The following is a 14,966-nucleotide window of genomic DNA, read 5'->3' on the forward strand; positions in this document are numbered from 1 at the left end:
ATTCTTAACTATTATTTACAGTTACTGGGTTCTGAATTGTGTGTGTTGAACGCTAATATTTCAAAGATTAACTCTGAAAAGCCTAACACAAAGGGATGATGATTCAACTCTTATTTCTTTCATGAGTAAGTCTGGTAATTTCTTTGAAATCTTGACAATTCTTGCTCTAAAAATTGTATTTTCATGGACTATATATTTAAATTTCCAATAGATTTGTGACGGGCAATTCATGGCATTTACTTGCACTTAAAAATTCATGCCCAAAGTTTCAATACCAGAAACTATCAACCATCCTCTTGATGGCAGAACACAAAATAGAAGAAAGAGTGATCCCCCTGATTTTTTTAAGTGAAGTAAGGCAATTTTTATTTAAAAAGTCCTCGAGGTTAGTGAAGAAAAAAAGGTGCCTGAAACGTAAGGAAAGATTTTGAAATTTTTCTTCTCATCTAATACTTGATTCTCTTTGTTGCTTTCTTGGTTTGAAAAATAAGAGGAGAACAAACACATCTAAACGTATCTGGAGAATTTAGCTCACTTCTTAAAAGAGAAAGAACTAACACGTCATGTAATTGATAAAATATTTTCCCTTTCAAATCCCTTTTGAATCCTTATTCTATCAAAGCCTGGAAAGAAAGAAGAAAGAAAGAAAGAAAGAAAGAAAGAAAGAAAGAAAGAAAGAAAGAAAGAAAGAAAGAAAGAAAGAAAGAAAGAACAATGAAAACTCTGTCTCTTATGATGAGTGACCACAATGGCCAGCCATCACTGGACAGTTTTTCAAACAGCGTTGTTAATGACACGATTAATAACGACATGTAAGAGAATCCCTATCATTCACTTACAAAATCCTCCATCCAAATTAGGACTACAAGCTGTTTTATATATGTCTACATAGGCATTTCCTAGTCAGTGAAACTCTGACAACAAAATTCTACACTGAAGTTTTGTAGAAATCTTTCTGATTATGCGAGGATCAACCAAAAGTCCCTTCCTATACTTGAATTTGCACTAACTGTGCTGTCTTAGAAGCCACTTTCAGGATGTAAGAACTAAGCTGTAATTAATGTTTTCTGATAGGCATGCAACACCGCATTGAAAGCAAAATTATCCACTTTAAAATTATCCACTAAAATTATCCACTTTAAAAAAGGAATATGGTTACAGAGTAAGTAAATGCTTAAAACATTGTGTAAGTGTTTGACAATAACTATTAAACCCAAGGCCATATATTTTCATTATTACTATCTTTCTGTATGTTATTTGAAAACATTGAAAAGCATTTGAATAGGTGTTCTTCATGTATTTGTCAGTAAGTAGCTTTTTGTCACTTGCTTCTTGCATTAAAAATATGCTTGTAAAGAGTTTCATCACCTTTTCACTGTAAATCTATATCCCTTCATATGCAAGAACTGTGTATGTTTAGATTTTAAGTGAGAGCAAATTGCACTACATGCTTTGAGGGGAAACAAATTTTAAGTGATTTAAAACAATGTTTCTTATCTAATAATGCCCAAGTCTTATTTATGTCTCTCTGTCCATACTATAAGGAAATAACGACCAAGAATACAACCGCAGATTTAAAATAATATGAAACAAAAAAGAAAGAGCAAAAAAGATAGGCTGCAGAGTGACAAGACCTTCTCCCCTCAATGCCAGTAAGGTTCTAGCTCTGAGCATGCTCAGACACATGGGAGGCACCGAAGTTACTATGTCAGAACTCCTTCAGAGATATAAGGAGGATACATCTAATACTTCAATTGCTGAAAACCTATTGTTATTTTTCTGGTATTAAACATCTCTTCAGCCTCAGACTGATTGCAATGTTCCTTCTACTTCATTTCATCATCCTGATAGATGTCAAAGGTAAGTCTGCTACTTTCTCGCTTAAATGAGTGCAATTCCAAAAGAATAGAAAATAGACTATTTCTATTTAGTTCTAGCATATTTATAATAGACTCATTGCAGCGTTTGAGAAACAGACATCGAGTTTACGTTGTCATTGTCATCACCACTAATTGCTTGTAGTCCCATCCTAGCAATTTCTAGCAGCAACAAATTTTTCATGGGAACTTGCTTTTGTGTGTTAGTAAAATTGTAGGTAAAACATTTTTTAAAAACCAATGTGGAATATATCAATTATAATGGCGAAAATAGTTCTTAGTATTTGTAAAGAAAAAAAAAAACACAAGCATGACAAATTAAAAAATTAAAATTTTGCCTTATGAAATTTCAACCTGTTGAAATATCTTCATAAAATGTATGTAATTGTTAGTTGCTATGTTTCGTTGTTAACATAGCTGAACTGGGAACTGCCCAAAAAAAAAAAAAAAAAAAAAAAAACAAAGAAAAAAAGAAAGAAAGAAAGAAAGAAGGAAAAGAAAAAGCCACAAATCTAAAAATCAGAATCTCTCCCTTAGAGCAAACCTATGTAAAATAAAATCATTAAAAATGTACAAAAGGACTCTCCTTACTGGTTTTGATTTTAAACATTTTAATTTCATCCATATTTATAACTTGGCATTTTTCTTAGGAAAAAAATTAATATTCACCTGGTGTTAAAGAAAAATATACCCTTGTTTTATTGTGAGCTTGTACACTTGTATCTATTTATTATATCCAAAGCATGTTGGGTTTATTATTATTCAAAATGTGTCTAAGTTCCTAGTCTTTCTTAAAGAATTTTGATAAACTTCTGAGAATAAGAGTTAGAATTTGAAATTATTTTTGTTTTCTGAGAAATTGGTTTTAGGTTTCTAAAATACTCAGTTTTCATTAAATGAACTCAATTGAGTATTTTTAATCTTGAAATAAAATGCAGTTATTTATGAACAATTATTTACAAACTTCTAACAAATAGAAGATTTTTAAAGTATTTCAGTTTTAGTTTGAATTTGAAATACTAAAATTTTCTTCAGATTATTTTAAAGTATTAACCTAATACAGTTAGCATGATTTTTATTTTGCATTTTAATCTCCTTTACATAAAAATTTAAGTTATCATTTAAGTGTTGCCTTATGTGTTTCTTAAAGACAAGGAATATATGAACTCACTTGACATGAAATATGTTTGTGGAGAGCAGTCTATTTCTTTGATTTAGGGTCTTCCTTCAATTTATATCCTATGCACATCTGTAATATTAAATTTTATATGATTTTTAAGAATAAAAGTTAAAAAGAAGGTTCTTGGATCCAATACACTTTGTAGAGGTAATCTGTACCCTTAATTCCTTACTGTACAGGAATTGCAATATAGTTAACCAGTTTTAATAGAATATATGGTATAAAATATATATATGGTATAAAGGATATGTATAAAATATAAAGTATAGTATTGCTTGTGGTGATACATTTAATTGACTTTGTGAACAAAATTTTTATGAGATGAAAAACATCTATTACTGAAATAGTGTTTTAAGGTTTACCATAACGTAATGGTGTTCTTTAAACTAAAAAAGAAAGGAAAGAAATTTTAAAGAGATGATTTGGGTTTATTTCTAAGCAAATGCCATGTTTCAGATCCACAGTCCAACCTGATAAATATTTTCATTGTAATTCCTTGGAAATTTTTATTTTCCAATTGACCTTTCATTTCAATTGCTAGTTTAACCCTTTCTTTTTAACATTATTTTCAAAGCTAGACATGTTAATCCTTTGATATCTTATTCCTATTTATAAAGATAATTATCATTTGCTATATAATTAGTGGAAGGTTTCACAATAAAATTATAGACAGTTAAAGTAGTTCGGCTATAATAAAGAAAATCATCCGGAATTATATAAGAGCACAGATTGCTTCTTAAATTTACATAAATAGGTGTCATAATTTTTTAGGTCAGACCTAAACAAAAGGAAAAGGCAGACATTATGTTTTACCTTTTCTCTTCTGGCCATCATCACCCTTGAGTGTCTAAGGGACTAGTGATATTGGCTAACAAGCTACAGACATTAACTGATGAGTAAAGATAACATATCTTATTATAACTTTGTACATGTATTTTATCATCAATTTATTCACTGGGTATCCTTGTTAATCAGACTCAAGCCACCTCCTCCCCAACAAGTTTTTTGTGGATTAATTACGGATAATATTACAAACCGAAAACATGGGTTTATATGAGAAATTAAAAGCATAAAGTGCCCACAATGCTACTGGGTAACTCTAGGTTGCTAGCTACTCAAAAAATTTGCTAACCTTCAAAAAATGAAGTCATTGAAAACAGGGGCCTAACATTTTGAAGTGAGCAGTATTTGACTGCCCCCTAATGGACAAGTTCAAAGCTCGCGTTGGATGCTCCTTTTTCTAAGAAATGTCGCTTCTACTTGGTTGCTGTCACTTGAGAAAAGGTTCTCCAACTAAATTTTAATTTCACACAATTACATCATGCTGCCGGTAGCTGTGAAAATCTATTATATTGCAGGCCAGTCATACAGAGAGGCTACATGGGCACCACTAATGAAAAAGAAACTTACCTGAATGGAGCCCTCTGTGAGGAAGACAGAAAATACCAGAAAACCAGAAGCGAAAGCTATTTGAGATGTGTTCTCTCTAAAGGCACTAACCAAATACATCTTGCAACAGATGTTTATTCATTTGTTTATCTTATTGTAAATAAATATGACCAGGTATATCAAGAGTTTTAAGGACTCTTAATTGAACTAACAAAATTGGCTGTCGCCTGAATTTTAGAGACAAAATTGGTTTGCCTTCAAATCAGTTAGTTTTGAAAAATGCCACACTTTTGTCCTAGAAAACTGTAGCCTGAAAAAAATTCAACTAATTAGAATAGTTTTTGTGTCCATAATTATATAATGATAAACGCACAGCATTTTTAGGAACGTATGTATATCTTAAATGCATACGTTTAAGAACCTATTACTTGTTTGGTAAACATATAACTTAATGTTTATCAGAAAAAATTAATGTGCTTGTTTTACATGAGAAATAGTAGGGAATTACCTGAAAACAAAAAATACACCTGTCTTCTCTGCTTTACTCACACACATCAATTTCTCACCCCACACTTCCAATCATTGAGTACATCTGGATAAACACTAAGTTTTCTGGGTGCCTGGGTTGCTCAGTCACTTAAGCATCTGTCTTGGGCTTAGGTCATGATCTCATGGTTCGTGAGTTCAGGCCCCAAGCTGACAGCTGAACTAGCTTCGGATCCTCTGTTCCCCTCTCCCTCTGCCCCTCCCTGTCTTGTGCGCTCTCTCTCTCCCTCTCTCAAAAATAAATAAACATGAAAAAATCCTTTTAAAATTAAGCTTGCAGTAATTTCAACTGTGTTAAATACCTCGGAACGTGCTCCCAAATCAAAATGAAATGGTTGCTTTAATGCTCGCGTGGTTCGATAAACTTTTGAATGTTGTAAGATTAGAAAGGAATTGCAGTAGAAGAATTAACTTTATTACCAAGTAAAAAGCCTTGAGATTGATAAAATGGTAGACCACTTGTCTTAGGTTACTCTTCCTTTGCACTCTTCTGGCTTCCATCCTTACCTCTTTTCCTCTTTAGGCCTCTCTCTTCCCCCTGAGTCCCCCACCCACCCACCCCCACCGGTGCTCCTTTCTTAGATTCATCTCCTGACACACTTAACTCCTTCTCCTCCCCTTTGCACACATCTGTCTCAGACGCCCTCCTGGCCTCTCTGGCTGCTGTTTCTCCCTCTTCCCTCCTCACTGTGGTCTTTTCCAGGTTTCCTGGCCTCTGAGACCTCTTCTGTCTTGTCTTCCTGCCTCCACTTTCCAACTCTCTTACTCTTTGAGTGCTTACCTTCTCCAACTCAAGCTTCATGCTTTTCCCATTTCATGCTCCCTAATTCCCATATCTGCTCCACTTTGACTGTTAGCATCCGCCTTGTCATTTCCCCTTGGAATCCAACTGCCCCTCGGTTTCCTCCTTTCCCGGGTATTCCTCACCTTTGATGGCCTCTTGTCATTCTTGAGCTTCCTCTCCAGGTCTTCTTGTATCTGTCTTGTTCCTCTTGAGACCCTGGTCCCCTTTCTGTTATTTGTGTCTAGCCCCAGCGTCTCCCGGCCTGGCCAGCAGTCATCATTTCTGTTGCTCAGATTGCTAGAACATGTGTTCAAACACAAGCAAACATGTACTATATCTTGTTATAACTTCAACCCCACCTTGCACTCGTTTGGGAGGTCCATGGTGATTTCTCCACAATTCTGAAATGCAGAGAGCTCCAAAAACTGAGAGTTTGAACTCTTTTGCCAAAAAAAATGTGGTTAGAATTTACCAGAAACTATTTAAGGTCTTCACTTATAAATTTACTGCAAAATGTCATATGTTGTGATATATACATAGATATTAATGTGTTTGCTCATGTGATTTTGCCCTAGACCCAGCAGAGAATGTTATGTCATTTATAGCCTAAGTATCATTTAACTTTCTAAACCAAAACAAATGATAAATTCTGGAATACATTTCTCCAAACGGTTTCTGTTAAGGCGTTATAGATCTATACTAGCCATCACCCTATTCAGATTACCAGCTGTCTGTCCAACATTTTTCTCACCAGTGGTATATGACTATTTTCTTTGCTCAGGGAAGTTCTGTATTACCAAAATAAGTGTTCGATGAGAGACAAAGAGAGAGATTATTTTAACGAATTCTCCCTTTCTGTGGTTCTGGTTCATTTTTTATTCAATTCGTTCAGATATTTTTTAAATGTTGGTGACTACATTTTCCATTCCAATAATTCCGACTGTATTTAAATCTGTCCTGGTTTTATAAACTTCCCTTCTTACTTCACGAAATTATTCCTCCCATTATTTCTTTGGAAAATAAATACAGATTTAAACCGCTTTTTAAAGCACTATCATCTAATTCCCCAGGTATGAATTCTCCTTTTTTTTTTTGGAGCCCTGCACACTTTCATAAAGTCAGAGGGATTTTTTTCCCCTGCACACCTTTGCCTTTGAGGGATCTCAGCATTGCTGCAATGTAGCCCATGGAAGTGTTCAGGTCTGAGCCGGAGTTTATGTTCAGGTTTCAGCGATTTTTACCTCGTGGGTGACCCAGTTCCAAATCTCATGTCCGGTTTGCAAGGCACCACTGCCGCTTCCACTGCTGACATGGGCAGGGTGATACCCGGTCCTCAACCTTGGGGGGTCAGACGGAGCCATTTACACTCATCGTCTGGGGCTCAGTCCCAGCACACGCGTCTGCAGGTTCACACAGCTGCTGGCTGGGCTTTCACAGATGGGCTTGGTGCCCAATCCTCATGCTCAACCAGTCCCAGCTCCCTGCCCACCTTGGGCGGCTAGCTCCTCTCACTCCAGTGACTTTTTCTCTCTTCGCGTACTGTGGAGAGTTCTCTCTGCTAGGAGCTTGACGTTTTCATGAAGAAACATGATACCCACCTTTTTTGTGTCTATGGAAAAGAGTGTGTTGTGGGGAGCGTATTCGGAACTTGCTCACAACCTTGATGCAGAAGCTCAGAAAAGAAGGTAGTTTCATTCTTTAGATTTCGCTTTATCAGACGTCGGACCCGAGTGGCCACACACCGGAGATTTGGGGTCGCGAAGGGAAGTGCCATACAGGTGTAAGGGACTCGGGGAGGGGAGGCAGCAGAGTGTGGCAAGGATGCTAGGTTTAGGATCAGCGGAACTGTGTTCAAGTCGCTGCCTTATCCTCACTGGCCTTTGGCCCTCAACATACCAAATAACCCCTTAGCCTCAGCCATATTGGTGTGATTGTCAGTGTCTAAGACCCATTTGTGATGACGTTAAAGAACTAGATTCTAGGATGCCACCCCCCAGTAGATTCAACAGGTCTAGGCTGGGCCACAGGGCTCTGCGCAGTATAGAAGCAACCCAGGTGTTCTGATAAACCTGCCCTATGGATCGCATCTCTGGGAACACTGATATTACATTAGCACATCAAAATATAAGTAGGCTTTTCTCCTATAAGATATGCTCATTCCTTGCTAATTCTTTGTTCACATCAGGATGTTCATTGGGCTTACCTGCATTATTTTACATATTAATTCAACCTGAATTTTTTTTTTCATTTTGAGGATGATAAGAGCCAATTAAATATTTGGCAAGGGAATAGCTGAACATATGTTGTCTAATTATCAATACACAGCCTCTTAATGGATAATATGATTCGAGAAAGTATAATTAATATGCAAGTTTAGCTGTAAAGTAGTCAATGTTACCACTCCTTTTTTTTTTTTTTTTTTTGAAAGAAACCCTAAACCTATGATACAAGTGGCTAGGGAGACATCTCTTCTGATTTAGAGTAAGATCCTCTTTTTCATTCGTCACCTGGCTTTCATTATCCACATCCCCGTGGATATCCACGTCCACGTTTCATTATCCACGTCCAGCCAGTGGACACTGGGCCAGTCATTTGCCTGTAGGAGGACAAGAGTCCTATTTTAGGGACCTCTCCTCACTCCCTCCCTCCCCTCGTTTCACCCACCTCTCCGGGGTTTTTGTAAGTGTTTATTTATTTTTGAAAGAGAGAGAGAGCGCGCACAAGCAGGGGCGGGGCAGGGAAAGGGAGACAGAAGATCTGAAGCGGGTTCCACGCTGACAGCAGCGAGCCCGATGTGGGGCTCGAACTCCTGAACTGTAAGATCATGACCTGAGCTGAAGATGCACGCTCAAGTGACTGAGCCACCCAGGCACACTTCTGTCTTAGTCACACGTTTGCCTGAGAGTTTCTTTCTCAACCAGATAGGCTAAAAATAGTATATTTATTACTGTAGATATTTGTACTCTTAATTTTCTTTCATGTAAATTCATGAAATATAAGAAATTCAAAAGATATGGATTCACTTCCATGCTTCTTTTGAGGGCCACTGCAAAGATATTCCTTCAAAAGTCTTAACTTCTGTGTGGGAGTGAGATGAGAGAGTCTTTAGGTAAACTCACTTACAGTTAAGAAAAGGATAATCCAGGGGCGCCTGGGTGGCGCAGTCGGTTAAGCGTCCGACTTCAGCCAGGTCACGATCTCGCGGTCCGTGAGTTCGAGCCCCTCGTCGGGCTCTGGGCTGATGGCTCGGAGCCTGGAGCCTGTTTCCGATCCTGTGTCTCCCTCTCTCTCTCTGCCCCTCCCCCGTTCATGCTCTGTCTCTCTCTGTCCCAAAAATAAATAAACGTTGGAAAAAAAATTTTTTTTAAAAAGAAAAGGATAATCCATGCTGAGTGTTAGTGAAAAACTCTGTTTCCTCATTCAGAAACCATTCCTTTATGGCTGTTTCCCATTCCCCACTTACAAATGCCGCTCTTACTCTAATTAATGCTAAAATTATCTACTTGGAAAAGTAAGTTGCCCTCACTAAGAGCACAGGGTTTTGCAAATGCAGTGTGATTTTTGTCCATTGTCTGAGTGAATTGCAAGAGTTTTGTAAAGAACAAAGCATGAGGAAATTCCTCGTACTATAACCTGATTCCCAGACGTAGAGCATATACTGTAATAAGCCAATGTGGACCACCTTACCCCAACATACATAGAATCTACCTGGAAATTAGGAGACACCGGACCATGTCTCCTCTTCCATGGTAGGTAACTTTAAGCAAAAATGCCAACATGAAAAAACCCCTGAAGTACTGATATTAGATAAATGAGAAAAGAGAAATGAACATAAAGCTTCTACATGCGCCTAACCCACATGGATGGCATATGTACATGTACACTCAAGTTTGGCCTACACTTCTGACGTGAAGTAGCTATGTGCCCCCCACCCCACATACAGGAATTTAGGGATATGTAGTCCAGTTATGGAAACAACATGGCCGCCCCTGAAAATGATAATTCAGTTTGCATAGCGATTTTGAGGCATATAGTATGTGCTAAAAACTGAAAACTTTGTTAGGCAGTGAGAGAATCAAAACTGGTAAAGTAAGTTCCTCTCCATAAGAGGGGCACAATATACTACGGGATAAAGGAAGATATCTATAATAAAGTGTATATACATATATATATACACTTTATTAGAGGTATATAATATATATCTATATATAATATAGATATAAAAATATGTGTTATATTTTATAATCATAAAATGTCATAAATACTACAATAGGGATATGCGTAAGGTGCTTTGGGAAGGTTCATACTTCGGAACAACTTTGGAGGGGATCCTGAAAGTTCTCACAGAAATGACTTTCGTAACGGGTGTGAAGAGTGAGGAAGTGAACCAGGAGAGAAATGGCGTTTCAGAGGCAGAGAACAGCACAGGCTGAAGGAAGAGGCCTCCGTGTCTTATTACCTCAAGTGTCAGGGCCGCCAGGAGCGTGTTCCTGACAGAGTACGCAGCAATTCTAAAAAGTAAAGGAGAAGCATTCTCTGCCTGTGCTTGATCTGAAACCGCTTTGAATGATTTAGTTCGCTCATTTGCAGAACTCTATTGTATGCCGCCGATAAATACGCCATACTTTTTATCTATCTTATTTGTCAAGGATGGTTGGGTGGTTTCCAGTTTGGGGCTGTTACGAAGAATGCTTCCGTGAATATTCTTGTCTGAGTCTCTTGGTGCACATGTGCGTGCATTTCTGTGGGCACAAGCCTACAAGTAAAACTGCAGACTCGTCAGGTTTTTAAGGCTTCGACTTTACCAGACAATGCCAAATGGCTTCCCAAAGCAGTCGCTCGAAGGAGCACCCTACTAGTGTGTGAGAGTTTGCACAGCCTCACATCCCCACCAAATAGTTTATGATGGTATTGTGTTTTTTTTTAGGTTTATTTCTTTATTTGGGGGAGGGAGGGTCAGAGAGAGAGAGAGAGAGAGAGAGAGAGAGAAGGAGAGAATCCCAAGCAGGCTCCATGCGCAGTGCAGAGCCCCATACGGGGCTTGATCTCACAACCTCAAGATCATGAACTGAGCCAAAAACAAGAGTCCCATGTTTATCCAACTGAGCCACCCAGGTGCCCCAGTGGCTTTTTTTTTTAATTATAGCCATACTGGTAACCTGTAGTAATATTTCTTGTAGTTTTCATTTGCATTTCCCTGCTAACTAATTAGATTGAATATCTTTTCAAATGTGTTTTTGGCCATTGGTATATCTGCTTTTGTTATGTGTCTGTTCAGTCTCTTGTTCATTTTCTATTTATTGTTCCTATTGTCCTCATTATTTTGTAGGACCTCTCTCCCCCCGCTCCCCTCCACACACACACACACACACACACACACACACACACACATTCACGCACACATGCACGCACTCACACACATATTCTAATTATAAACTTTCTGAAACATCTACTCTGGAGCTTGCCTTTAAACTTTCTTTTTTCTTAATTAAAAAATGTCTTTTAAGGTTTATTTAAATCCAAGATAGTTAACATATAGTGCAGTAATTGTTTCAGGAGTGGAATTTAGTGATTAATCACTTATATATAACACTCAGTGCTCATCCCAACAAGTGTACTCCTTAATCTCCATCACCCATTTAGCCCATACCCACCCAACACCCTGCCAGCAACCCCTCAGTTTGTTCTCTACATTTAAAAGTCTCTTATGGTTCATCTGTCTCCCTGTTTTTATCTTATTTTTCCTTCCCTTTCCCTATGTCCATTTGTTTTGCTTCTTAAATTCCACATAGGAGTGAAATCATGTGAAATTTATCTTTCTCTGATGACTTACTTCGCTTAGAATAATACGTTGTTTCCAATGGCAAGATTTCATTCTATTTGATTGCTGAGTAATATTCCATTGTGTGTGTGTATATATACCACATCCTTCTTTATCCACGGACATTTGGGCTCTTTCCATAATTTGGCTATCGTTGGTGGTGCTGCTATAAACATTGGCGTGCATGTGCCTCTTTGAATCAGCATTTTTGTATCCTTTGGATAAATACCTAGTAGTGCAATTGCTGGGATGCAGGGTAGTTCTATTTTTAATTTGTTGACGAACAGCCATACCGTTCTCCAGAGTGGCTGCACCAGTTTGCATTCCCACCAGCAGTACAAAAGTGTTCCCCTGTCTCCATATCTTTGCCAACATCTGTTGTTTCTGAAACATCTTCTACTCTATAGCTTGCCTTTACACTTTCTTAATGGTTTCTTTTTTCTTTTCTTTTCAATAGAACTTATTAATTTAATATAACCTAATTTAGCTCTTTCCTATATGATTAATGTTTTTGTTCTCTATTTTTTGTATTCTCCTTAAAATCTCTACCCCAAAGTCATAAAGACTTTTTCCTATATTATCATCCAGAAACTCTATTGTTTTACCTTGGGTATTTAAATATAATTTACCTAGAAGTGCCCATCCCCAACCACTGCTCTGTAGTGCTACTTGTTTGTAAATTAATGTTCACATCTGTCTGTCTTTTTCTGAAGTTTCTATTCCATTCGGCTGGTCTATTGTTCACCCTTTGCCCCAATATTCACTCTTTGCCCGAATTATTGTACCATCATAATAGGTCTTAGTTTACAGATAAGTTCTCTTGCTTTGTTCTCCTGCTTCCAAACTGACCTGACTCTTCTTGTCCTTCTAGAAATATATTACTCATTTTAGAAAACTTATTCATTTCTACACAGTGTACATGCACATTCCTGGATTTCTATTGTAATTGCTTTGAAACTGTAGATCAATTGGGCGAAAGAATTAACATCTTTAAAATATTGTCTCCATTTATTTAAGTTTTTAATGTCACTCAGTAATTTTATATACTTTGCATAAATGTCTTGCAGATTGTTGTTAAATTTATTCCCAAATATATGACACTGTTGATGCTATAGTAAAAGGCATTTTTTTAATTTTATTGTCTAATCATTTGTTGCTGACATACAGAAATGACTTTGATTTTCAGAAAGCTTGCTAGATTTACTAGTCCTAACAATTAATTATCTTGGATTTTTATGTTCACATTCATATTATTCATAAATGATGACAGTTTTATTTCTTCTTCAATATTTAAACCATTGATTTACTTGCCTTGTCTCACTACATTTGTAAGTCTCCCAGTACAATGTTGAATAGATGTGGTATAGTGGACATTGCTATCCTGTTCCCAATCTCAAAGGGAAAGCCTTCAAAAATCCACCATCAAGCATATTCTATACTGTTGGCTTTTATAGATATCCTTTATTAAATCAAGCAAGTTACCTTCTATTTTTAGTTTGCATAGTTATTTTCAAGTCAGAACCTGATAGATCCATCTCTGGAGTCCCTGTCATAAGCAAAGTTAATGACGAATGGCAGACCAGGAGAAAATATTTGTGAGTTATAGACCAGAGGGTTAAGCTCTCTAAAGAATTCCGGTAACATTGCCAGATTTGATTTTCTCACACACAGTTCCAAACACTGTGTTCCGGGCCACTGCTGTCAGGAATGAAAGTTTCACCAGTCCAGGAGCATAAATAAGTATTTTTCATAAAGCTAAGTATATTCCTTTTAAAGGACTTTCTTTTTTCCTGTGATATGTTTTCTGTAGTTTTTAATGGTAAAATAGTATTTTTCTAATAAATCATTATTATAATACATAGTAATTTAGGGTTTTTAAGTTTTTTTCTTATTTGACAAACTAAAATATCAGTAACTTGTTGTAGGTTCGTCTATATTCTTTAATTGATTTGATGGTCTAAGGAATCTCTGACCAAATGTTTATCAGTAATCTTTAGGGTGTTGACAAAAAGCAAAAAGGAGCCAGTGCATTGGGAGGGGGGGGTGGGGGAGGACCTTTAGAGAATATGGAAGGGGAAGTAAACCAGGGCAGTGAGACATCACAAAGCCATGGGAAAAATGGTTTCAACTTGGTGGCTGTGGTTAAGCTGTGTCAAATGCTACAAAAAAATTAAGTAAGATGAAGACTATAAAATACCTACTGCATTTAGTAACAAAGAAGACATTAATGGTGCTGATGGGAGACTTTCGGCAGAGCAGCAAGGCCAAAACCAAATGCTGTGGATTGAAGGAAGGCTGGTGAGGAAGTGGAGACATTGCCTTATTTGATTTTTCTTGGGAATTTAATTTTGAAGAGAGAAGTGGATTTCAGTTCCACTGTGGATATAGTAGGATTTGGGTTGATGGGTTTGTTGGTTGCTTGCTTGCTTGATTGGTTTGTTTCTTTGTTTGTTTTGAACATGAGAGATGACTGAATAAAATTAACATCAATTTAAAAACCAGTGGAGGGGCACCTGGGTGACTCAGTTGATTAAGCATTGGACTCTTGATTTTGGCTCAGGTCATGAACCCCGGGTCGTGAGAGTGAGCCCCACATCAGGCTCTGTGCTGAGCATGGAACCTGCTTAAGATTTTCTCTCTCGCTCGCTCCTTCTGCCTTTCCCCCCTGCTTATACACACTCTCTCTCCAAAATAAAACAAATGGACAAATGGACATTAGAAATATTGTTAACAAAGTAAAATAAAAAACAGTGGAGAGACAGTATATTAAAATATAGGAGACAGAGATAATACTTAATGGGGAGAGATTCTGAGAAGATGAGATTAAATGGAATATAGAACACAGATGGACAGTTTCACTATGGGCAGGAAAAGAGACCTTTATCCTTCGTGCATCATGAAAAAGCACCCAGGGCCTCAGTCTAGGATGGTGTGGCTTTTATGTGGCTCAACACCAACAGTCTGCTGAATGGTGTCCCATGGTCGTGTGAAACACATCCCAGCTACGCACATGCAGCAGTCTTGTCTGTAGGTAAATCTATAAGTTGATGGAACTAGAATTTGGGAGAATTGCCACCAAGAGGAAGAACAGCCGGTGAAAGTCCCTTGACACAGAGTAGTCAGCAAATTGGGGATGAATTAGAAGAGAGAGGGGAGAAGGGAAAATGGAGCGTTTTCTCTCCTCTCTACGTTTCCTATGCCAAGTTCCCAACAGGTGTCACCTTCACAAGCACCTTTTCCATGTTCCTCTTCCCTTTACCCACCACAGTGGTCATTCTGTGAGTTCATTGTGCCTAGGCAGGTTTCTTTAAGAAGAAGATAGCCTCTCAAACTCATACAGAACAAGGTGGCTGTTTAAATAGTAAAAGA

The 14,966-nt window shown here is 37.5% G+C and overlaps 1 protein-coding gene across 1 annotated transcript in view; it reads left to right on the forward strand.

Moving 5' to 3' along the window:
• Positions 1-748: 748 nt before the first annotated feature.
• RXFP2 (relaxin family peptide receptor 2) overlaps positions 749-14,966 on the forward strand; it is a 61,384-nt gene continuing 47,166 nt past the window's right edge. Inside the window, exons 1-2 of the mRNA XM_045058184.1 lie at positions 749-812; positions 1,681-1,860. Coding sequence (XP_044914119.1) covers positions 749-812; positions 1,681-1,860 — 244 coding nt within the window. The remainder of the gene's footprint in view (positions 813-1,680; positions 1,861-14,966) is intronic.

This window comes from Felis catus, chromosome A1 (genome assembly GCF_018350175.1).
Source record: "Felis catus isolate Fca126 chromosome A1, F.catus_Fca126_mat1.0, whole genome shotgun sequence".
NCBI classification, from domain to species: domain Eukaryota; kingdom Metazoa; phylum Chordata; class Mammalia; order Carnivora; family Felidae; genus Felis; species Felis catus.